The sequence below is a fragment of the Haemaphysalis longicornis genome, unplaced genomic scaffold, assembly GCF_048455015.1.
Source record: "Haemaphysalis longicornis isolate Haplotype H1 unplaced genomic scaffold, Haemaphysalis longicornis Haplotype H1 scaffold_3, whole genome shotgun sequence".
Classification (NCBI taxonomy): Eukaryota; Metazoa; Arthropoda; class Arachnida; order Ixodida; family Ixodidae; genus Haemaphysalis; species Haemaphysalis longicornis.
The window spans coordinates 33,907,079-33,930,409 of record NW_027526335.1 but is presented as its reverse complement, the minus strand read 5'-3'; the positions used below and the strand labels follow the sequence as shown (position 1 = coordinate 33,930,409).

Below are 23,331 nucleotides of genomic sequence, written 5' to 3'. Positions count from 1 at the left end.
TCTAGTGGGGTTGGGCAAAGAATATAGAGGCCAATTGGTTGCTAGGCACATCATCTGAAGGGTCATCTGGGCCCTGACCTTGTCATAGTGACCTTTGAGGAGGGGATTGTAATGAATTAATACAATTAGTGTGCATCAAGCTAGCATTGCTGGTTTGTTCGCTTGCTTGCTGAAAAACAAAAACACCCGTCTGTTGAGACTTTGGCGGACATTGAAGATCTCCAGGCAGTCTAAAGTAATCTGCAGCCCTCCATTAGGGTGCACCTCGTAGCCCAGGAGCAGTGCGGTGTAATTTGTGTACCAAAATGGCCACTACTGCAAAGAGTAGGAGTGGGCAATTGGTCGATTACCTTACTGGATAATCAATAAATGCACTGTTCACGATTAAATTTTTTAACGAGTTGGTCGGTTGAACTCACACGAGCCTAGTAGACCAGAGACCAAGCCCCCAAAGCTTTGCATAAGCTTGAGGGCACCACCAGACATCACAACCTATTCTTATAATACCGTTATTACAACCGCATGTAGTCGCCGCGGTGGCTCAGTGACTAAGGCTATGTGCCACCGAGCATGAGGACACGGTTTCGATTCCTGGCCACGGCGGCTGCTTTTCTGACGGAGGCGAAAAGCAAAAATGCCCGTGTGTACGAGATTTCAGCGCACGTTAAGGATCCCCAGGTGGTCAAAATTAATCTGGAGCCCTCCAGTACTGTGTGCCTCATTGCCTGCGTTGCGTCGGCGCGTTAAACCCCACAATGATCCCACAACTGCATGTAGGCAACAAAGTTGAAGGGTGCTGGGCTTGTTCCTTCGAGAAATGTGCATTTTGGCCACACCTGTACCATGTGAGGGTCTGTTTAGCCCAACTGGACAGACTATGAACATCCGCACACATGCATGATATTGCCTTAAAATGTGAGAACTTACAGTAGACAGTGGTTAATTAAGACTTCAATAATTTGATTTTACGGATAATTCGAACTGTACAATGTGGTCCGGCTGAGCTCCCATAGGAGGCTATGTACTATAATAAAGCGTGGTAACTTGAATGTAAATAGGTTCCGCTACGGATAATTTGAGCCGCATGCTACCGTGCCAGCAGCTTGTGGCCTGGCCCACGACTAGAGACACGCACCTGCTGCCTACACAAGGCTGCGTCACCTCCAGAAATCAAACAGCTTTATTTCCCCAGAAAAGGAGGAGTACGGGACTGAAGGCTCGAGCAGCTTGACGAGGTCATCACCCCATTATAACAGAGAGAGAAGTAAATTGGGTAAACGCAATCTAAAACACTCATGGAGGTCCTTTTGGAAGACGCTTCTTTCCAGACTATGTCGATGTGGACACGAGTTCAGGGTGTGGGGCACGCCGACAGGTGGCATCATTTCTGAGGTTAGACGCGTGAAGGTTGTCGCTGCCAAAGACCGCGGGGAGTGGGCGGACGAAGCGTCAGTGTGGCCATCGCTTGGAAGGAATGACTGGATAGAATATTGCCTGTCTCTTTTACAGTTTTGGAGTATGTGTGAAAAGGAGGCCTTGCGCTTCATTCACCTGCTAGAGAAAAAAATAGGTTAGCTTTCAGTTTTAAGAATACAAGGCCGACTTCAGTCACGGACTTTCTCAAGCAATGAATTGCTGACATGCTCTGCTGCTCCCCAATTGCATTGCACAGCTTTTATTGTTCACTTCTCTTAGTTCTGAGGTGGCGTGATGTGGCAGTCCTAATTATGAGCTTTTGCTGCATTACGTGAATTCGGTGCCTCCGTGTTGATGACCTGATAGCAGAAAAAGTAACTTTGAACTCGAAATCTGGTGTTATTGTTTTTATTCCTCCTATAAACTACATCAACCAATTATCCGCTCAATTAATGCATTAATGTCTCCCAATTATTTTGATTAAATATTTTAATTAGTGCCCAGCCCTGCAAGATATAATAAAAACATTTGGTTTGCGTGGGATTTGATTTCAGGCCACCAGAGTAGGAGCCAAGAGTGCTAACCCATGCAGAGGGGTTGCAGGCCCGAATACCGAGGACATGTCTTGGTATCCTGAAGACTACCTCCACAGTGGGAACCATGACAGAGAGCAGGCGGCTTTTTCCCACTGTTTTGCAGGTAATGGAACAACTTCGGACGCGCCTACGCATTGTGGCAAGGCAACAAAGGCATCCTCTTGCTGCCTCCTGGGTCTCTGAAGTACAGCCCTGTCTGACTTCCCAGTATCAGCCATCAGCCTCTTCTGCTCACCCTCCGTGGCTCTTTCGTCCAATGAAAATTGTCACCACGATACCTGGATTTAAGCGGAAGGCGGATATACCAGCCTCGGCTCTAAAGTTCTTTGCCCTGGAAAACATTAACAACAAACACAGAGGCCACATTCACGTGTACACTGATGGCTCAGTGACGGCTACATCGTCAGTGATAGGGATCTCGATTCCTTCGTCACTCACTACCATTTGCGCCCTACTTAGCCACAAGTCCTCTAGGACAGCTACTAAGCTGGCTGGACTGTGCACTGCTTTTCAGTATATTTTTATGCAGCCGGCCAATCAATGGGCTGTCTTTACAGTCTCCAGGTCAGCACTCGAGAGCTTAAAGTCGCTTCCAAAAGAACAGCTGGCTTGGGAAATCAATCTCTTGCACTTACAAGCCATACAAAGGGGACACAGCGTAGATCTGCAGTGGCTTCCTGCCCACTGCGGAGTTGCTGGCAATGACGCAGCTGACAAAGCCGCCTCATCTGCCCACAATCTCTGCACTCAAGCTCTGCCGATCCCATTCACGAGAAAGGATGCGGCAATACTTGCCTCATGAACCGCATGGAAAGCGTAGATGTCTATCTGGACTGACGCAAGGCAGCAATACACACCTCTTCACACGATTGATCCTAAATGCACCTTCAGAATGCCACCTGGGCTCAGCAAGCACGAGGAAGCTATTCTGCATAGGCTGCACTTGAATGGGGCCTACACGGGACATTACCTCTACAAAATCCAGCAGGTATCTTCACCTTTTTGTTCCACATGTGGCTCATGAGAAGACATTCGCCATGTTATATGCGTGTGCCCAAAGTACACCGTCCACAGACAGAAACTAATATTACTGTATCTTAGTGCAGGGAGCTTGGTACGAAACTTGAACTGAGGGCTGTTTCGGGGCCTTGGTCGGGTCTCAGTCAGGCTGCACATGCAATCAAAGCTCTCTCGGAGTTTCTTCGGAGCACATAACTGGACAGAGTTTTGCGATTGAAAATTTTGGGCGTATCAAACGACACCTTTTCATTTTTATAGTTTTTTTGTTTGTTTGTTTTCTTTCTTTTGTTTTTTGCTGTCTTTCTCTTTTTCTTCTATCATTTAGCATAGCAAGCCAGCGCAACGGCTCGGCTATCCTCGTTGGTCTTCATTAAAGTTTCTCTCTCTCGCTTCCTCCATCTTCCATCCTCCATCTGGCATTCTGCCAGAATGGAAGATGCAGCAGCAGCCCGATGAGTAGCTTGTGACAGGTGAATGGGACATGCGAGTAGACACGCATAGGAGTGCTCTGGCCATAGGGAAACCACCGTGTGAATTGCAATCGATCTGCCTGTTGGAGAAGTTTGTGTCAAAGGACAAAGAAACAAAAGCAAATAAAGAGACACAAAGATTGATAATCGCTAGTCTGCATATGTGCCTTCACTTCAGTGCCTAAAATTTTTTTCTCAGGTGTAAATGTGCTGATGCAAGAGCTCGGGTACTTGCACCGAAAGTGGCTAGAAGTTTCAGCCGAGTAGAAACCTGCATATCTAGTAAAATGCCATTTTGAACACATGCATTTCTTGCAGTTTAGCTTACTACGCTAGTCCGTTGCAGCAATGCTTGGAAGTTGACCCATGCACTTTCACTGATGTGCCACTGCTGAAGCAGAAAGAGACTATCAGTTAATGCCACAATTCTTTTCAAATTCTTTGCCGTAACTGGGGTGCTTACTAATTTTAAGGGAATAGGTTTCGTTGCCTTTTGTTCTTCTCTACCAACAGGCTTGGTAATGATATGGTATGCTGCTGTACAGTCTAGAAGTGTTAGAGCTACTTGACTTTATGAACATGAAAAGCCAATCCATCCCATCCTAGACACTGCGCCTGCATGAATATCTTTCACAGAGGTACGATACCTAACTAAAATTTTTCTGCAGTTTGTAACTTCTGAGTAATGGAGTCGTGCCCCCACTGCATTTTAAGCCTGAACCAGCAAGGCTCTCTATGCAAGTTTTATGGCCTCTTGCAAAGTCCACAAAGTGGAGGGCCAATTCGCACACATTTCGGCACAACTGCAAATGACGGTACCTAACAAATGTAATACTGCTGCCGTGAGATCCATGTGCTCGTATGGTGAATACCAATCCCTTGCTCAAATACTTTTAAGGGTAATTTCGTGTCGAGGGGAAAAGCAGAACGCTCGAGACCTAAATCCACATGTGGACCCATGGAAAATTGACCTGAGAATCAATTAAAGCTGCATGCCACATGCTAGTAATGCAGGCTTGTTTGCATGGCTATGGCTCAAGCTTCACTACAGCATTTCATGAGCTTGACAGCTTTCTTGAGGAAAGGCCAATTTTGTTAGCGCTACGATGTTATTTGGAGCTAATATTACCTTGTCATATTTTTGTTCGCGCATGTACTGTTCTTTCCATGTTGTATTTTTTTTAACTTTGTGTTTTTGCCACGTGGCATATGAAAGATCCCACTGCAGACCAACCTTCCTGAACGCGTCATCTTGAGCTGTCCTTGTTCCCGAGCATGTCCACAAAAGATGCTTGGCATCAGCTTCAGCCGCCGGAGCCGGACACTTGGGACGAGTTCCTAAGTCATCTTTTGAGTTCCCCCAAGTCCAAGCGACTGAAGGTGTGAGGGCCACCCCAGCCCAAAGCCTCCTGAAACTTCCTCCACCCGGGAAAGATTAGGGGGAAGGGAGAAGACACACGAGGGAATTGGGGCACGTGTGTCCCTTCCCAGAAAAGATTTCCGCGCTAAAAGACGGGAGCACGGATCACAAGGAGAGGGGGCTAGGGCAGGTGGGGAATAAGAGTGGGAAAGATGGTCCGCTAACTGGTTCATTATGTTCTGACCATGCCCCCTCTACCCAATGTACTGGGATTGTTAGCTGTGAGGTTTTATGGAGGCAGATCAAAGGTGTCTTCATTTGCTTCAGATGCTTCACAGCAATGAGCAAGTCTGTGCATATATGCACCTCTGTGATGTCATAAAGTGCACTTGCAGCATTAATTGCACCATGTACAGTCTCGAGCTCTATTGCTGTGAATATCCTTTTAACAGCCAAGCTGTTTAGCAAATTGTAATTTTTCGTGTCTGCAGTTAAAAATACCAAGTAATTGCCGAGCGCAGGCTTCACAGCGGCTTCCGGTCAGTTCACAAAACCAAGAAAATGTTGAGCGCTCGTGTGTGCATGCCTTGCAACGACCGCCCAGCATCCCCGACACAAGTTTGCGAGCCAAGCATACCCAGTTGGGGAGACTGTCCAAGAAAAAACTCCACAGTTCGCCGTAACTGTGGCAACACTTGCTTGGAACGAGAAAGACACATCATATGTACGACCCTCCAAGGTGATTTGCAATGATTATCATTTCCAAAAAATGAAGGAAGCTTCCACTTATAGCAACAATGATGGAGTAAAGGTCGTTGCGGAAGCGAAGAAGCAAATCTGCAATCGTGGAATTACACCACCATCATGGTCGCGAAGGTTGCGTGCAGCTTCGCTACCTTCAAGTCTTACGTGTTAGTGTGAGCTTTCTTCATTTTTTTGTAGTGTTGACCACCCCCTATATAATGCCCTCCTGCGTGAGGGCCTTTAGGGGTATTTCGAGTAAATAAATAAGTAGGTCAGAATTGCAGATAGTTTTAGTTTCAACTTGAAAAAGATTGGAGCAAGCAATTGTTCTAAGAAATAATGTTTGGCACAGAAAGGGCTAACCGCAGAATCCCTTGCAAAGAAAAAAAAAAAAAAGAAAGAAAGAAAAAAATCCCCACCAGGTTCAGGAGGCGGAACAGCACCGCCTTCAGCTAATTCGGTGAGATCAGAACGGGTTACCAACGAGCTTGTGTACATCTTGGAGACAAAAAATTGGCCGCCTATCTGCTTCTTTCGTTGCAAATGTCGTCAAAAGACGATCGTCTTTATTGACTTTTGCCAAGTAAATGCCTCCCTTCGCTTTCCCGCTCACCTCTCATGTTGTTCCTCTTGCGTCGCGCTAGTCCCAAGGTAAAGACGCCAAAGGTTTGCTTAAATCATTTTAAATTTCCCGCATTCCACTGCTCCAAACCGGGTGTCTCGATGCCAACGCTGCCGTACGGCGAAGACACGCGTGAATCGAGGCGCCCTACTTCAACGTTTGAAGAACCACGTTTCCCTACTCCACGTGCGTTGCAAGCAGAACATGGAACCTATCTAGTGGAACCTTTCGTAACTGTTGCCGGTTGATTCCTTAAAATGCCGCAAGAAGCTATAGGGACCGGGCGGCCGTTGTATGGCACCACCGTCGCTTCAGCGAACAGCGCCGCCCGTGGCGAACCGTTCATCAGTGGAATGCCGGTGGCGGTCAGCGCAGCGTTATTGTGCATGGCTTTCTGTCGTTTTTCTGCGGTGCGGTTTGCAGAGCGTAGATAACTACAGGGGCTTTTTTCAGATCGGTAAATCTTGAGCGTGGATGTGACCTTTACGAGGCATGCCATGTGTGCGATTTACGCCCATACTCAGTATTTACAAATAGCAGACGACGCTCAATGCGCCAAGCTGGAAGTGAAAGTCCTTTCCTTCATGCAATTTTTTCATGCCTGCATGCAGCTTCGCATATCGAGGAGTATATTGCAGCTAAATGCTCCCACAAAGCTGGTGTGTGCAACCGATTCAGGAATGCTGTGGTGCTGGCCTTTGGCAGTTGATGACGAAACAGCATTGTGCACAAACGAAAGACAAAGTTGGGGGGTGCTTCTAAGATTTACCTCAAAACAGAAATTGTGATGGACGACGCTTCCGTAACTTCATTAACTACGGCTGAAACGTGTTTAATTTCACAGAGATGCTCTTACTACAGTTATCGGGAATTGTTTACAGAATAAATACCGCATGATAGAACGTTTTTGCTTGTCGTGGAGAAGCATTGCTTTACCAGAATTGCAATGGTTGCTGGCTAGTATGGGTTAATGGTTTTTCAAAAACCAATTCCTGCGTGGATGAAGGGCGATAGACAGGAGGGTGCCGAAAACCTGTACTCAGTTTCACATCTGAATGCTGCGGTCGTTTTACAATCTGCCACGTACCGTTGAGAAATCATGCACTTCTCCGTCTAACGACGATGATGCTTTCTCGCAAAACTTTCTTGAGCGGCTTTCATTGGTTGCCTTCTGGATTTAAACTTTGACTACTTGAGCTTCGAATTTGACCAGCACGCAGTTTGGTCATTTGCTCGCAGCGTCTTTGACCAATTCCTATTTGATTTCGCGCAAAGAAAGCTTTGCGTTCAACCACGGTAACCATTAGACGGAGGGCTAGACGATTTTGCTGTTTAATTTTGAACTTCCATGCACACTTCTCCAAAGCTAAACTTGTTCCAGCGTGTCGGAAATGTGTCTGTGCTGGAGGACTCGGGGTGATGCACCCATATTTTAGGCAACTAATCGCGCGTTTTTTGGCGTCTTCACAAGGCATTACACGATTACACGATATTTTAGGTACTCTAAATATTACTTAAGCATTAAAAACACCGGCTTTCGTTAACACTGCCACATTTTTATTTATCAGTTCCAGCATTTATTTCACGCAGGTGGTAAAACGGGAAGGGGAGAAGGGATGGTTTGTAGCTTGGGCAGTTGGGTGGGTGAATAACTTTTGCTGATAAAATGACCATTACAAACGTGGGAGTTCCACTTCTGCATTCAGGCTCCCATGCTGTCACAGTGTCGCTCAACAGAAACGAAGGCACAAAGCTCACGGTTACCGAAAGAAAGTATAAACTACCGCAACATTTCTACGGCTACACGGTAATCCATCTCGTACGCAAGTGCCTTTCTCTTCAAAGCACACGTATCGAGGTATCCCAGCGCTAAGGCTGGAGTGGAAGCAGTAGTAGCCAGTGAAGATAATTTAAAGTGGTACAAATGAATACTAATATTCGTAATAGTTTGATTGCTACTCAGATCACACGGAGCCATGCGCAGAGCGCTGCCAAAAGCGCTCATGTCAGTGTATCCCGTTCCCAAACTAAGAATCGTCAAATAAGTTTATGTAGCCGTTAGTGCATTTAAGAAGAAATGAATACTAATAATAGTAGTTTTATTCGTACTCAGAATGGGTGGAGCCAAGCGTAGATCGGTGCAAAAAGCGCTCATGCCATTGTAGCCGATACCCAACTTTAGAAGCTTCCGACAAGTTTGCGTAGCCGTTACTGCATCTAAGAACCCAACACATCTGACTAGACTTCGTTTCATTTCACATGTCCGCCCACAACACCACCAAAACATTCAAAGCACCGAAGCAAACACGACAAAAACAACAGGAGGCTGTGTAGTCCAATGCACCAGCTTATTCCACTGACGAGGGGAGCGCCGAGTGGTGGCGCCACCCGTCCAGCTGCCCGGTCCCTATAGTGGCGGTGGCGACAGCAGGCGACGACAAAGTGAATTTTTTTTCTGGAGTTGATGAAGTATTTAATTTCGTCGAAGTCAAGCATGTATGATTTTTTATAAAGGAACACTGCAGACATCACTTCTGTAGTAATTTGTTCTTTTATATTTGCATAATGTCTTGTTCTTCAACAATGTTGACAGGTATGAACATCACACCGGACTTAGACGGGTAGATTTAGCTGCGACTATATAAGACTCTTGTGCAGGCATTGTTTTAGTTTGGCCGGGTGGTTGAATCGAGTCACAGACAGACAGACAGACCAAATTTTCTGGGTTTACGTAGCCCAAGAAAGACTATCGTCTTAAAAAAAAAAAAAATGCATGGCACTGGTTCACAACCAGGTGAAAGGCAGAATGCCTATCATTCTGGCCATCAGCCTAGCTGAAAACCAGGACTAAAGTGCACCGACTGAACCCCCTCCAGGAAGTTCGCAAAATAGTGATTTCCTCACACACCACCTCCACAAAGCAAACAACAATCACCGACTTTAAAAAATAAGTTTAGTGATGCTGAAAACATTTTTCAGCTGTCATGACTGTACTTTCCATAACTTGGACACTTTCTGGTCCTGTGAAATCTAAATTACCAAGGTTTTACTGTAGTTGATCAAAGGCGGTGGGCAAACATATGCACCCCCGGGAGTGCTTCTTCCAGGCTTTCAGACTCTGAAATTGGAACATTGTAGACACACAGAGCTCATTAGAGAGTTTTAGTAGACTGTCTGTTCCATCGTTTACGTAGTTACCGCGTTGACCGCGGGAAGGGTGAGGAGGCACACCTTACCATGACAAATGCACAGGCATGGTGAGGGCTGGCCCGCGGAACTAATCCCCCCTACCGCGACGAATGCGCAAGTGCCCACATGGGTCGCGGTCAACATGGTAACCATGCACAACACGGAACATGGGTGTAGGCCCGTCCTTTACATGGCGTTTCGTCACTGGCCGAATGCGCAAGTGGTCACATAGGCCGTTTGGTCACATAGGATCATTCGTCATAGGATGCTTTGTTACTTCGGAAAGTTCATCACAACAGGTAAAACAAAATTTACTTGCGTTTTTAGACGTAAGTGGTGATAAGGCATCTCTCAATATCATTTGTACATGTTGCATAATGGTTTTTGAGTAAGGAAGTATAATTATAACTAATTTGCACACGTTTTTCTCATAAACTACATGATTCTCGCTGTCCTTTTTCAGCAATGTGGAGTTGAAATGTTTTGTACTTCATCTTTCCCTACCCATGTGACACACTTCTGCTGGAAGGAGAAGTAGGATATGCAGGAGGCCATGTGTTAAACCAAAAAATTAATTTCAACCGCCACCTGCAAAAAAGCAAAAAGGAAGGCCAACCCACCGACTACAAAGGGTCAACCTGGTACAAATTATCAGAGTTGAAGCCACTAACCCCCCCCCCCCCCCCACACACACTTCTTGACATCCACCCAAAATGAAAGTTCCAGACAAAATTTCCAAGAATGGGAAGGACAGTGCTAGCACTTTCCCCATTACGGGACCACATAAAGCTAGATGCCTCTGACCAGTTTTCCCATGACGAGTAGGCCTCTTCCCAAGCCGGCCGCAACATATAAATGGGGGATGTCTTTGTGGACCGTCTTCCAAGAACTTTATTAGGCTACGCCCCTGCCTCACTTTTCAGTCTAGGGCTGTTGAACGCGTATCTATATTCTTGATCAACCCAGGTCACCCTACATGCCCACTCTGGCTTGCATTCTAAGCTGAACTTTCCCAGATGTACGGCCGAAAAGAAAGCACGTGCCCCGCTTTCTCTTTCGAGTCGAACCATCCTACCTACTTCGCTGAGACCCACATGCGTCCAGAAAGAAAGAACATGTGAACATTCGTTCTGCGCACCTATGACGAACTTAGCCATTTGTCGAACTGGCCTATGACGAGTGTTCTTATGTGACCGAACACCATGGGACGAATGGGCCGCATCCTCACGGAACATTCGGGGGGCTAAAACTCGCTATTAACTGCACTAGACTTGCCAAGCATTGCTGGGATATTCAACTTGACAGTTGCACTAGCTCATTCCCAAGACTATCCCAAGGCAGTAAACCAGAGGGCCCAAAAAGAGTTGCATGGCTAAAAGGTGCAGATGACAAATGGCACAATGCAAAATTCTATGAATGCCACCTAGGCAGCAAGCTGTTGCCTACACTGTTCTGTACTAAGGTATATTATTATTGCTAAGTTAGTTAAAGTCATGCAGGCACATGCTGCTTGACATACATTCACATGCCTAGAGACTGCAAGCAGTAGTAGCCAAACACGTTTCCACACTTAAATAGACGACCAAGCTACCATGCAAGAATTGCCATCTCTCCAGCCAGGCATTCGTCTTTGGTTGGCTACACATGCTGAAATATCGGTTGCTGGGGCATGCGATCGGCGACTGTAGTGGTAGCAACTTAAGACAAAAGGTATGCAAGCTACTGACTTATTTTACATACGCATACTTTTCAACAGTGCGTTCTGGCCTGCGAAAGATCAGTCGTTTAACAGCTTCACAACCACGTGCAATGAATATCCCTAAGGGCACGCAACCAGCCACCACGTGGCAGCGAGGTGCATAAAAGGAACGAGGCAGGCAACAGTTGAGCATTTAGGTACCAGGGTGGCAGCAGGTAGCGCCGTTTTATTCCGTTCACGGCGCGCTCTTGGTTGGTTGCTTAGTCGGCGTCGCCAGCCTCGAGCTTCTTGATGAACGATGCCTTCTTCTGGGCCACCCTGTTGCGCCGCTCGGACAGTGTCATCTTGGCGCGGTTCCAGCGTTTCTTGACCACGTCGGGACGAGCAGCCTTGGGCTTGTGCGACGGGTCGGCGCGGATGGCAGCGTGGGCCTTCTTGTAGATCTCCTCGATCTCGTCCGCGGTCACGCCGAGCTTGTTGTAGCGCGAGAACTGCCGCTTGTAGGCCTCCTCATCCTCCTCCAGGAGCACCTTCATGTACTCGGCGACGTGCTGGCCGTAGATGTGCCGGCGGTGCACTTCGGCGTTGAACTCCTTGGTCTCGTTGTCGTAGCCCGGGAACCTCTTGTTGCTGTGCGGGATGTCCATGCCGCCGTCCACGGCGCCCTTCAGGCAGCCGAAAATGCGCGCGCCGGTCGTGGTGCGGGCCAGGCCCACGTCCAAGTAGCAGCGGAACGCACCGGGCTGCCCGTCAAGGCTCTCCACGAAGTAGTCTTCACCCGTGGCTTCCTCGCAGCCCTTGTACATTTCGTCGAGCTTGAACTTCTGCAGCATACGCCTGGCAAGCAGTAGCCCCGTGCAGTAGGCCGCGGCATAGTTGGTTAGGCCTAGCTTGACGCCGTAGCGCGGCAGCTCGTGAGCATACGCGGCGCACACGATCACGTCTCCTTCGATCCGAGCGTACGCAATCTGGCAGATGATGTCGCGGTTTGTGATGCGCACGATCATGCGGTACTTCGGTGTGTTGTACTTGTTCTTGTCCTGGACGACCAGCCTGCGGCGGGCGTAGTAGTCGGTCTTACCCTCTCGCCTTCGCTTGAACTTGACTTGGAACCTCTTGAAGTAGGCCTTGTTTTTCACAACTTTGACGAACCCCATGGCTTTGGGGAAGTTTTGCCGCAAGAGTTACTTGCGGAATCACCTAGCGAGTAGGGTAATCAGCACTTCGTATCGGAACACGTGGCTTTTGCGCCCAACCTGGCCGACATGAGCAGAGAAAGGATCCCAGCATCCGCCAGGACGCGTCACCTCCAAAATAGCCCAACTAAAGCTTCAAATGGCGCTGCTAAAGCGTTGCAATATTTTTAGCTCAAACCTAATAGTTAATTTAACAAATGTAAATAAAACTAACTTTAATAATTTATGAGTTAATTTTTTTATTATAAAATTTAAATGTTTATTGATTTTGCAAAACTTTTTAGAGCGCTTTCTGATGTTTTGCTTCACGACTTTGTGGTTGCATTAGCCCTCTATGAACTCTGTGCCAGTTCTTTATGTTTTAGGTGTTGCCAATATAAACAATTTATAACACAACAGAGTAAAATATTTTTTTTAATCAGGATTGAATTCGCAGAATATATTGCGGATTTTATGCAAAATCAAAACAGGAAATGAAGCACGCTGGACGCATTTCACAACTTCCTGCACGCGGTCGCGGCGCATGCGCCGTAGTTTCCTCCAGTGATCCCAGTGGGAAGATGGAGCCCGTGTGTTGGTTGTCATTGTCACCCCGATGGATTTCGGATTCAACCTGAACGTAGGATGTCCCGGCTGGCGGACTATTTTGTGGTAGTCGGATTCGATCATGAAAAGGAGCGTGAGTACCTTTCTTTACTTCGTGCCTAGCGGCCACGCAGAGGGCGTCGTCTGCGCGCGAAGCCGAGCATGTTCAGTCGGCCTGCATTGCTCGCAGCCGAGCGAGCAAGCATGCAGCACTTCGGTTACTCTTCTGGCTTCAGGCACTTTCGTTTCCTAGTGGCGCTCTCGGTAGTCGGCTGTCTGCCTGCTTGCGGCCTTTACAACTCAGCCTAAAGCAGGGCCTCAGAGCCAAGAGTCGTTTTTCTCGAGCTAATATTTTTCATATTTCCTGTCGGTCGCCAACGGCAAGGGCCGAAGTCGTTTGCTGCGAACCGTTGAGATGTGAAACGGCTACACGGAGCTCCGAAAGTGTGTGTGCAACGCGAAGGGCGTGTCGACGGGTTATGGATGCTCCACATACTACCACAGTACAAGTTACCCGGCAAACCTATTCCATACGGCGACCGACGAGCAACGCGCCCAGCGAGCCGGACTCGCAGTAGACGCCACACCTCTCACCCGCGTAACAGAACAGGTGGACGGTGTTGGCGATCTTAGCTCGTCATCACAGGCGTGCACTTTGTGTGATTCCGGCGACGTCGCATCGTACCAACCGGGCCTCGTCGTCAAATGTTCTGGGGCAAAAAATATATCATCCGGTATCGCTCCTTCGGCCGACCTTCAAAGGGAGGTGCGGTCTGTCGCGGTGACGATCCGGACGTGTGGAGAGAGCGTCGGAAAAGAATAAATGCGGGCGCCGATCCGCTCTCTCGAAATTCGTATGCACGTCCGAGCCGACGTTACATGCGCAGGATTTTTTAGCGTTTTTTGCCTATTGTTCGGGCGTGCGCGCTGGCAGTTTTATTGTGCTTTTCCTCGTGGGAGGGCACGGAAAGACCGCTTGGCGGTCGTTCGGCCGGCCGTGCCGCTTTTGCCGTCGGCAAATCTACCTCATTTTTGTTGCCGCCTGGTTGACTGGCCGAGTTTTTTCTTTGCGGAGGGAGAACTCGCTCGAACGCGTCATCACCGCTTCGATGCGTCGGCCAGCCTGGGTCCTCTGTCGGGCCTGTCCCGGATCCTCTGCTGAGCTCTTTTTTTTTCTTTTGTCATTATTATTCCGACCGAGGCATTGTTTTAGGTCAAGTAGCCCGCCTTGATGGACAGACGGCTTCAGACCGCCGAACCGCGTAGCGTCTTCGCGTTGACATGTGTTGTATCACGGCGCCAAGCTCGAGTTGTTCAAGGGCAACGCCTTTCAGAGCCCCGCACATTTATAGTTCCGGCGGTACGGACAGTCCTCACTCCAGGTGACCTAGTGGAAGCTTTTAGTTTCGAAACTGCCGGAGGTGGCAATCGCCAGCAGGGTTTTGTCTTCCTTGTCGGTGGGAACGATTGTCAAGTTTTCGAGCGAAGTCCTGGCTCGTTAACATTGGTCGTGCGCCCGCTTCGACTGCAGTTCACTTGGCGGGGCTGAGAGAAGACGTTTTAAGGAATGTGTCCGTCTGTGACACGTTTTCTTTTTTATTATCCAAAGGGGTCAGCAGGTCGGAAAACTTAAATCAGTTGTGCGGGGAAGACCGCAAGTCCTGATCCGCATCCACCGAGTACCTTCTAGAACGGCATCCCTCTTCAGTGGAGTGCCATTCGGGGAACTGAGATCCCACAATTAAATGCAAGGGCTTTTATATATTAGTGGAGAGCGAGAGAGAGCACTTTGGACAGGTGGACAGCCCCGACCCGTGCTCCAACATTTCGACGAGGGTATTGAATTTGAAGCTGCCGTTTTATACGAAACAGGAAGTGACCTGGGGTGTATGTATGAATTAGCATCCGCGGGTCACGCAGCCACGCAGCCTTTTAGTCATCGTTTAAGCGGTGTACATTCGCATCTCCGAGCCCGTGCGTTGGCCGTTAACGTGTAATGGGTGGATGAGATCATGAGGGCTGTCTATGCGACGTCCTCTTCCTGGGCGAACTTCTAATTATAAGCGATAAGAAAGAAATTATCTGCGTTGCTGTGCCCTGCGTTTTGTGAAGGGTGATTCGGCCCCGACAATCCGTGGCAATAGGAAAGTCGATGTGCACGCAGAGTGCTAAGTTTGATTGCAGCGGTAGTTTTCCAGGTGTGGGAACAGGCTTCAGAAAATTAGGACACATTTAGAATAATAAAGGTAATTACCTAAGCATAATTGCTTGTTCGCCGGCTTCGGTGTCTATGGTGTCCCGCTGAACACGAGGTCGCGGATTGAGACCCAGCCTCGTCGACAGTTATCTTTGTGATGGAAAAAGAAAAAGAAAGATGTCCGTATTCAAAGCATTTGAAGATAGCCACCTCGTGAAAGGAAGAACACCCCTTTCTGGTTTCAGATCAATCCAGGTCCCTACTCTCACTCCAGAGCTTGGTGTTTGGTTCCGACTCGTTATATATATTTTTTGAAGACCACAAAGACACATGCAGCGCAGCTTTATTCGGAAGATTGGGCCCCATCGGTATCTTGTTACAATTTTATTCGGCGTGACAAAGGAGGAAGTTGCGTGTAAAAATGGCCTTTTCAGGCTACCCGCTTCCGAAATAAACTCATAACGTATTGATAGAGCGGAGAAATGGTAGCCAGCACGCGGATTACATCCGCAACACGGCTGGATGCTTCATTTGGTGAACGGGCACAGACGACCCAACTGAACCTTAAAAAGGGACCCTCGTGTCGCTCTGTTGCACGTGGCAGGTGGAGATGTTGCTTGGTCCTTTAGTACGACTCGTCAGGTCAGCGTTTTAAAGTGAAAACAATAAATGGCCCGCCCATTGAACGAAAAAGTTAGCTTCCGCAACACGACGAGGGCTCCTTCGGTAGCGCTCCGTAGCACCGCAACACGACGAGGGCTCCTTCGGTAGCGCTCCGTAGCACGAGGCGTTCCACAGCGCAAGTTTAACTCGGTAGCAGCCATAGGTGGCCGTCGACGCCACGACACCGCAGATGAAAGGAGGGGAAGAACAAGCAGCGAAATCCACTGTCGTCGTCAGTGGTAGAAGACAGATTGAAGCCTTTCGGAAGCGTTCAAGCGGATTTCAAAGCGTCCCGAGCGCCGATATTACGAAGCCCTTAAACAACTCGAGGAGGTGGAAGCAAGGCGTCTATTCATGCTTTCCCATTCACAACCCGTTAGGCGCTTAGGTGTCCGCGTACGTCAACAGCGCCACTAAATCTTCACTGACTGACCGCTGGTTCTCCTGCAGTCAATTGTTTTTCGGGAAAAGCCTGGGTAGTGAGTCTGTATCCCACTGTCGTCTGGAAGGGCCGCCACGCTGTATTCGCCTTTTGCGATCGACATGCTTCACTAATTGGAGTTCGCGCTAAACTTGACGTATTTGCGCTTCCAGCGTGGCTGTATCTGTTGATTGAGGCGCGGTTACATCCTGTCTTCGTGTTCCCTTCCAGCTTTGATTCAGAATATTTCAGAAAAGGGAATAACGCAGTTTCCCTTTCAGTTTCCCTTCAAAAAAGGGAATAACAAAAAAAAAAAAAAAAACCGCCACCTCCGTCGCCGTAGGAGGGAGTTGCTGATAGACCAGTTGTTTAACGAACTCGTGTACGCGGAGTGTTTCTTTCCCTTCTGTTTACCTTCATTGTGGTTTCGAACCACGTTGCGGCGCAGTTGGTATGGTAATTGTTCACTCTTGAAATCACTGGCTTTGAGATATGTTATAACGGCGGCATTACTGCTACCGAAAGGTACTTGCCCGATTGGTGTATGGCGTTTATATGCTTGCGCGGTTTGGCGAGGAGCGCATGTTCGAGACATTAAGTGGACTTAAATAATGACTCGCGATTGCAGTTGTACGTTAGCGATTGCCGTAACGTCCGTAAAGAATGATTACCTAAATATACAGTCTTTGTCAAAAGTTTCTAGGCCATGCCAAATGATAGGCCGCAAGTAATCCGAATGTAATCTTACCTCTCCATTGGAACTGAAGCTTTTCGGGTCAGAAAGCTGGAGAAAACACCGTCTTTTTTTCTTCTTCTTCCTGTCATATAATAATTTGTTCACACTTGAACGTTAAGCTTTGAGTACTTCATGGCTTGCAAATTTTCGCGCGGCTTAGGGAAGTGTCGCGAAGACCCCCTCACCCAGTTCGAGCCAGCACAAAGCCGTGGTGCCTTTTTAGCTGAACTCTGCCATCTGCAAGGAATTTCTGGCAGCCTCGGCGTAAATAGCGTCTGCCCGTGCCAGCGGGGCGTCCTGGCCACGCCACAGGTACGCGCTGCGTGCCCGACGGTCGGTTGGCGCGTCTGCGCTGTCTGCACCGCTGTCTGCACCGCGGCGCCTGATGAGTCAGCCCTCTGAATGGAGAGCGCGCGCAGTTCAAATGCGGAAGCTTGCGCGCCTGCCATGTCGTTCCTTGAACGCCAGGCAGTGCATTGTCGCGCGTAGGGCATGGAGATGTACACCCTGGGCGACAAAGGTGACAGTCAGATTTTTGCGTGTAACGAAGACTCTGTTATTCCTATTTTCACTTTAGTGGCTAAGGCGTTCTTCTGAGCCCAAGGTCGCGGGTTCGATTCCAGGCCGCAGCGACCGCTTTTCTGATGGAGGCAAAAAGCAAAAACGCCCGTGTGTTCGAGATTTCGGCGCACGCTAAAGATCGCCAGGTGGTCAAAATTAATCCGGAGCCCTCCATTACGGCGCGCCTCATCGCCTGTGTAACGTCGGTGCGTTAAATATAATCAATCAATCAATCAATTTTCAGTTTAGTCGAAGTTTTTCATAGAGGTACAGTAGACACTGGCTAATTGAAACCGTGGCAGCTAGTAAGCCTTTTGCATAAACTTGTGTTGGTCTTAGCTTGCATTTCGTGTACGGCTGTGGGGCTGTAAAGGCGAGGATGCGTGAGCCTCGATCTGTCACCTCGTATGCTTTAGCGAGCCGTCTTTTTGTGATCCTAAAAACTATCGTTTTTCCGAGCTTGCGGGGTGCGTACTTAGATGGGGATAGAGAGTACATGTGCACAGGGGAGAGTTTCTGTCCAAGTTTGTACTTTTCCTTCGTTTTTTCCCCGTAATATCTTACGGCAGTTCAAATGTCATGTGTTCGCTGAGGTAAAAAAAAATACGAAAGACATCTTCATGCCGGGGTCTAACGCGCCTGAGGTTTGCGCTGCTGAACACAGGTGCGCATGTTCGATCCCAACCGCCATGACCGTTTTTCTGTTGGAGGCGTAAAATGAAGACGTTTCATTGGCCGTTGCAGCAGCGCACACTCGCAGAGAAGGCCTGTTTGTAATCTCCTTGTCATTTTACAATTTTTGTTAGTGTTTCGGTTATAAAGCTGCTCGGACGCTGTACAAGGCAGTTGAAGTCAGGGCCCATCTATAGCCTTTCGTGTTCCTGGTCTTTCGTCGTCTTTTTATAGAGCTGTTCAAATTTGCTTCAAGTTCGCGTGTCTAGGGTTCGTCGAGACTCCTAAATGGTATAAATTCCCTCCACTGCGCGCGCCTCATAGCCGATGCGCAGCTTTGGCGCGTGTAACCTCGAAATTGGAATTTACAAAAAAAAAAAAAAGAAGAACGAGAAAAAAGGTCAATAATTTTGACTGGGTGCAGTGGCAAGCCCCCAGTTTTCGCCACTTGCTTGCGCAGGCGCGCATGTAATGAGCTGTGGCTCGCGCGGATTTCGCGTGACGCACCTCCTCAAGGCTACCCTCATGTCCGGAAATGTCAAGCGGCCGAAGGGTGCAATGTTCGGTTCGCTCGTCTGTTTTTCTCGAATGTTCTTTGCTCTGTGTTTCCAAGCGGCCGAGTTTCCGGTGGCGGCATTTTATCGGCTGCTGTGTGTTTACGACGTTTATCGCAAGCTGTATCGGCGCGTGGGCGCTCTGGTTATTCCAGGAGCCGTCTCGCTGACCCAGGGTCTGCTGACTGCGGCGACCCTGTTAACGAAGGTCGTCGACAAGCAAGCATGTGTGCCCAGAGTCTGCTGTTCCCGCGTTGTTTTGAAGGCTAACCGACCTTGAACAGACCGAAATCGCTGCTTCCGAATAGTTGTTCCGGTTTTCCTCGGCAGTAGACAGAACTATGCGGCGTGGTTTGCGGACTCTTCGTGCTGCCGCGCATTCGCTCAAAAACTTATTGTTTAAGCGCGCCGCGTTTTTTTTTTTTTTTCATTTTATTCAATTCTGCGAGAACGGATATGTCGCCTGGGCTCTGTTTCGCCGATGTTACTATGTAGGCGCGCCATAGTGGAGAGCTCCGGGATAGGTTTGGCCATTTGGGGATCCTTAACGTGCGCCGGGACCTCGACACACCGGCGCCTTCGTCTCTCATACACGCTTTCGAGTGTCCCCCCTACAAAGCCCTACCCTGCAGTCGTGCTGTCTTTGGCCAGTTATAGGTTCTATACAAGTGCTTGTCAAGTTCTGCAAGCGCAATGGTGGGAGTAAATAATTACCCGCGCGTTCTCGTCGATATATCGCTACACTGCACTGGCCCCGATCGACTGACTTAGGGTGTATGAAACCATCTGCTGGTTGCACTCCAGCCGCGAACAATAGACTGAATACCAAAGGTTACCGCGAAACCCTTTTATTAAAAAAAGACCAGAAAGGACTCGTGCTAGGAGAGACGTAATGGAAGTTGGAGGAACGTGCGAATGAAGGTTGCGTAATAATTAATGATATCGGCGTTCAACTTCTCGTGCATGCACATTTGAGAGAAACGTATGAATCAAGGGTGCGTAATAATTAATCATATCGGCGTTTAACTTCTCGTACATGCACATTGCGAAGACTTCACAAACGAAAAAAAAAAGGACTTACTTGACTTCCTTTTACAGCCTCGCCTCGCGCAATCATGCCTATTCTGACGAGCTCATCGTCTTCTGTGGCAGAAACCAATCTGTGAATTTCCACGCGTGTGTGGTCATGAAATGTCAGTGAGCGCCACTAACTTTGCATTAATGCGGCACTCTTACGTTTCCCTAAAAAAAGTTTTTTTTTTTGTCCTAACGCAATTCTACTATGCAGCTGATGTGGATTTTCGAACAAGGGTGCTTCACAGGCACGGCTGATTCGGAGTTTCTTAGGCGTTGCCTGTGGTGGGTATATGGGTTCACACATGTAGAGGTGCGTGCGCGTGTGCCTGTGTGTGTGTGTGTGCGTGCGTGCGTGCGCGCTTTGTCCTCCGTGGCGCGGCCAAACTTGCGAGAGTACTACTTCAAAACACATCGAGTGATGTGACGTGCGCGCCTAATGCATAAAGCTTTCACGCATCCCTCAGTATGCGTCAGCCTTTATTGCCATCCAGAGTAGTCTAGGGCAAAGCTGAGGCTGTACGCTTTGTTCCCGGCGTTATCTTCTCGATCCCTCCCGTTCAGGGTCTCATGATTTCACTTTGCAAAGGGGGCCGGGGACACGCGGAGAGGCTCTAAACACGGAGATAAGTTGGTCCATGTCGATATATTAATGCGATTGTGGCTTACATGCAAATGTACACGCCCGGCAACAACAGGTACAATGAACTAGAAAAGGGGGAGAAAAAGTGACCGCTTTTTTTTACTCCGGCAGATAAGACAGGCGGAGAGCATTACGTAATATTTGTGAGCCTTGGCTGCGGCAGATTATCAGGCACACACGGTGCGCATCTGACGACTATATAGAACAACACGCGCGGAAATGACGCAAGTGCGTTCACAGCACCCATCCTCCGTGCACCCATCTCCGCGCGCCGGCACCGCACAAAGCCCCTTCCCGCCCTCTGCACGCATGGCTCGCGAGTGAGCCGTCGCATACACCAAGTCGCGCATGCGCCAAAGTGTGCGCCTGAATTTTGTACCAAATCGGGCTTGGCGCCACTTTCGACTTCGTGAAATGGCGCCTCATCGAGGGAACAAAATAAGTTGAAACTGAAAGCTGGATAGCATTTCGTTGTAACTGAAAGGTGATACATTCCTGTGGCTTTTCTGGTTTTTGTTCCGGGAGGACGAACGATGCCTGTTTAAAAATAAGTATAACTGGCGTCCGCTTTCCGTTAACTTTTATTTTTTTCCGGCCTAAAAATAACGCGCCACGAATTGAGCCGACCGAGCATCACGTAACCCCAGAAGCCGCACCCGGGCTATTGAAATTTTCACGAGTATGTCTGACGTAGAACACGTCTGCAAATGTCTTGTCCCTGAGGTGTTGTCATCTAATCTCGGTGACAACTTAAGAACGGCACCGGAAGTCGCCGCTGTGCCTTATCACCGTAGCAGGGTGTTTCTCCGCGCGGCGCAAGTAGGGCGTTACTGGGAATATTTTGGACATGGCGTGAGCCGTTCCCGTGATTTTTTGGACTTAATATGCTTATAAACGACTCCAGTGACGACAAACAAACTGCGTGAGACAAGGCAGACGATATCACGCATTCATAGCAAACCCCTTTCAAACCGCGCGTGCCCTGACGTCACGGGTCCGGCGCTTTGGCGGAGTGATACACTACATGAGGTGGTGCCGTTCTTGAGTTGTAACCGAGTATAGGAGGTGTGTTCAAAGTACTGTGCACCCTCGCTGTAACTAAGCCGCTTAATTCTAATATCGCTTTTCTTTTCGCGCGGTCCCTACTACGAAATTCTGCTCATAACAAAATCAGTTCCCTGTCCTGAAAACTTCGTTGTAACGAAGATCAGCCTGAAGGGGGGACGGACGGCTTGGTCACATAGTTTATAACACCTCATTTTTGCCCCTGGCTCTTGTTACGTATCGCCGGAAAAAAAGGAAGATAGCCGTCCCTTTCCCCGGCGTAAACATTTTTACTGCGTTTGTGCACCAACGGAAATGGCTGGAAATGGTTTGGCTCAACAAATCGGCGTCTGCGGTATGAAGCAGCATGTGTGGTGTTGTTTAGAATTTGAAGTCCCTGTGTTTTAAAAACGCTGTTCACAGAAGCTTCCGGGCACAAAATAATTTATTGCCTGCCCTTTTTGCCGGGAACACTGAAATAGGGTTCGTCACTCCGTTTCACCATTTACATTTCGTGAATTCGGAAGGCGACGATTCCCGTTTTCAAGCTTCCGGCATTTTTGCCTCTCTTTTGCCTTTTTGCCGTATTAAACAATTTATGCTGCCCCGACTAACACATCTGGGCACTGCCAGGTATACTGGACGTATGAATTTAGGCGAATGAGGGCTTTTGGGTGGAGAGAGAGGGTTGCCCTGCGTGAGAAATCTTTCGAGCGTCGTTCCTCCCTTCTGATAGCCGTTGCCGTAACCGAGTACATCGCTGCAATCCATTCTTTGTGCGACGATAGCCCCTACTAGAGCCCACTAAATAAGCTACCAATCTATAGTGGCTCTGCCTTCTACCACTGCAGTTCGAAAGTAATAAAGCTAGCTTCCTTGCCGGCAACACTTCTGCCTAAGCCCTTGTTCAAGCGTGGCAGCACTGTATAAATAAAATAAAAATGTGTGTCGTTGCTGTCTGAGGCCCCCGAGGGGAAAAAATTGGAAGGGTGACGAGAGAGAGAGAGAGAGAGAGAGAGGAGAGAGAGAGAGAGAGAGGAGAGAGAGGAGAGAGAGAGAGAGAGAGGAGAGAGAGAGAGAGAGAGAGAGAGAGAGAGGAGAGAGAGAGAGAGGAGAGAGAGAGAGAGAGGAGAGAGAGGAGAGAGAGAGAGAGAGAGAGAGAGAGAGAGATTTCAGTTGCCCGAAGCAGAGAGAGATTTAGTATACCTTTTGGTGCATTTTTTTTCAGCAGGGAAGACTCCTGTCATTGTGGTGTTTGTCACCGAACAGTAGCGCTGGTTTGGCTCACGTGTGCCCATTACCGTTTGAACACGCGGTAATTTGTGGAAGGCGGGAGCGTCGTCAACCCTTGAGGGGTGGTTCGTCCGGCTCCCTTTGTGTCCTACCCTGGTGGTGTCAACCCCCCCCCCCCTTTCCCCCCTTAGCAGCCGGGGAGTTTTGACTCGTTTTTACCTGCACATTCCAGCACGTCCAGCCCACTTAACACCCGTAATCTTGTATGATCTTTTTACTCCTCAAGCGCGTCAGTCCTCGACTTCGTCTCACCACCAATAGAGTCCAGGTGTCAGCAAGACCCCGTCCGCAAAAGTGGGAAAAGCCGAGGACTGTCCAACGTTAGTGATACTACAACGAAACCATAATGTGCCTCAACTGACCTTTTGAACATTCTGTTTGAGTCGAGAAAGAAATTCTTGAAGAAATTTTTCAACACTTCTGCCGCGTCTCCTGACGGTTGGTGACGCATATAAGAAGCAACAAAATGATGTCTGTTGCAGCGTCGTTTAAGGGCTACTCTCAATTGATTTGATACGAACTGCAGAGCAAAAATGGCGGGAGTTTGAACACCTCTCAAGCTCAAAACAATATCTC

At 48.6% G+C, this 23,331-nt stretch overlaps 2 protein-coding genes across 4 annotated transcripts in view; one reads left to right on the top strand and one right to left on the bottom strand.

Annotated features, from left to right (window-relative positions):
* Positions 1 to 11,301: 11,301 nt before the first annotated feature.
* On the bottom strand, positions 11,302 to 12,405 carry Rpl5 (ribosomal protein L5). The gene has a single exon (XM_077702808.1). The coding sequence runs from the start codon at positions 12,271 to 12,273 to the stop codon at positions 11,377 to 11,379; it is 897 nt and encodes a 298-aa protein (XP_077558934.1). The 5' UTR covers positions 12,274 to 12,405; the 3' UTR covers positions 11,302 to 11,376.
* A 428-nt stretch (positions 12,406 to 12,833) lies between these two features.
* Positions 12,834 to 23,331, top strand: part of Sbf (SET domain binding factor) — a 94,815-nt gene continuing 84,317 nt past the window's right edge. For all 3 annotated transcript variants that reach the window (XM_077702807.1, XM_077702806.1, XM_077702805.1), the window contains exon 1: positions 12,834 to 12,991. In XM_077702807.1, coding sequence (XP_077558933.1) covers positions 12,937 to 12,991 — 55 coding nt within the window. In that variant the 5' untranslated portion in view covers positions 12,834 to 12,936. The remainder of the gene's footprint in view (positions 12,992 to 23,331) is intronic.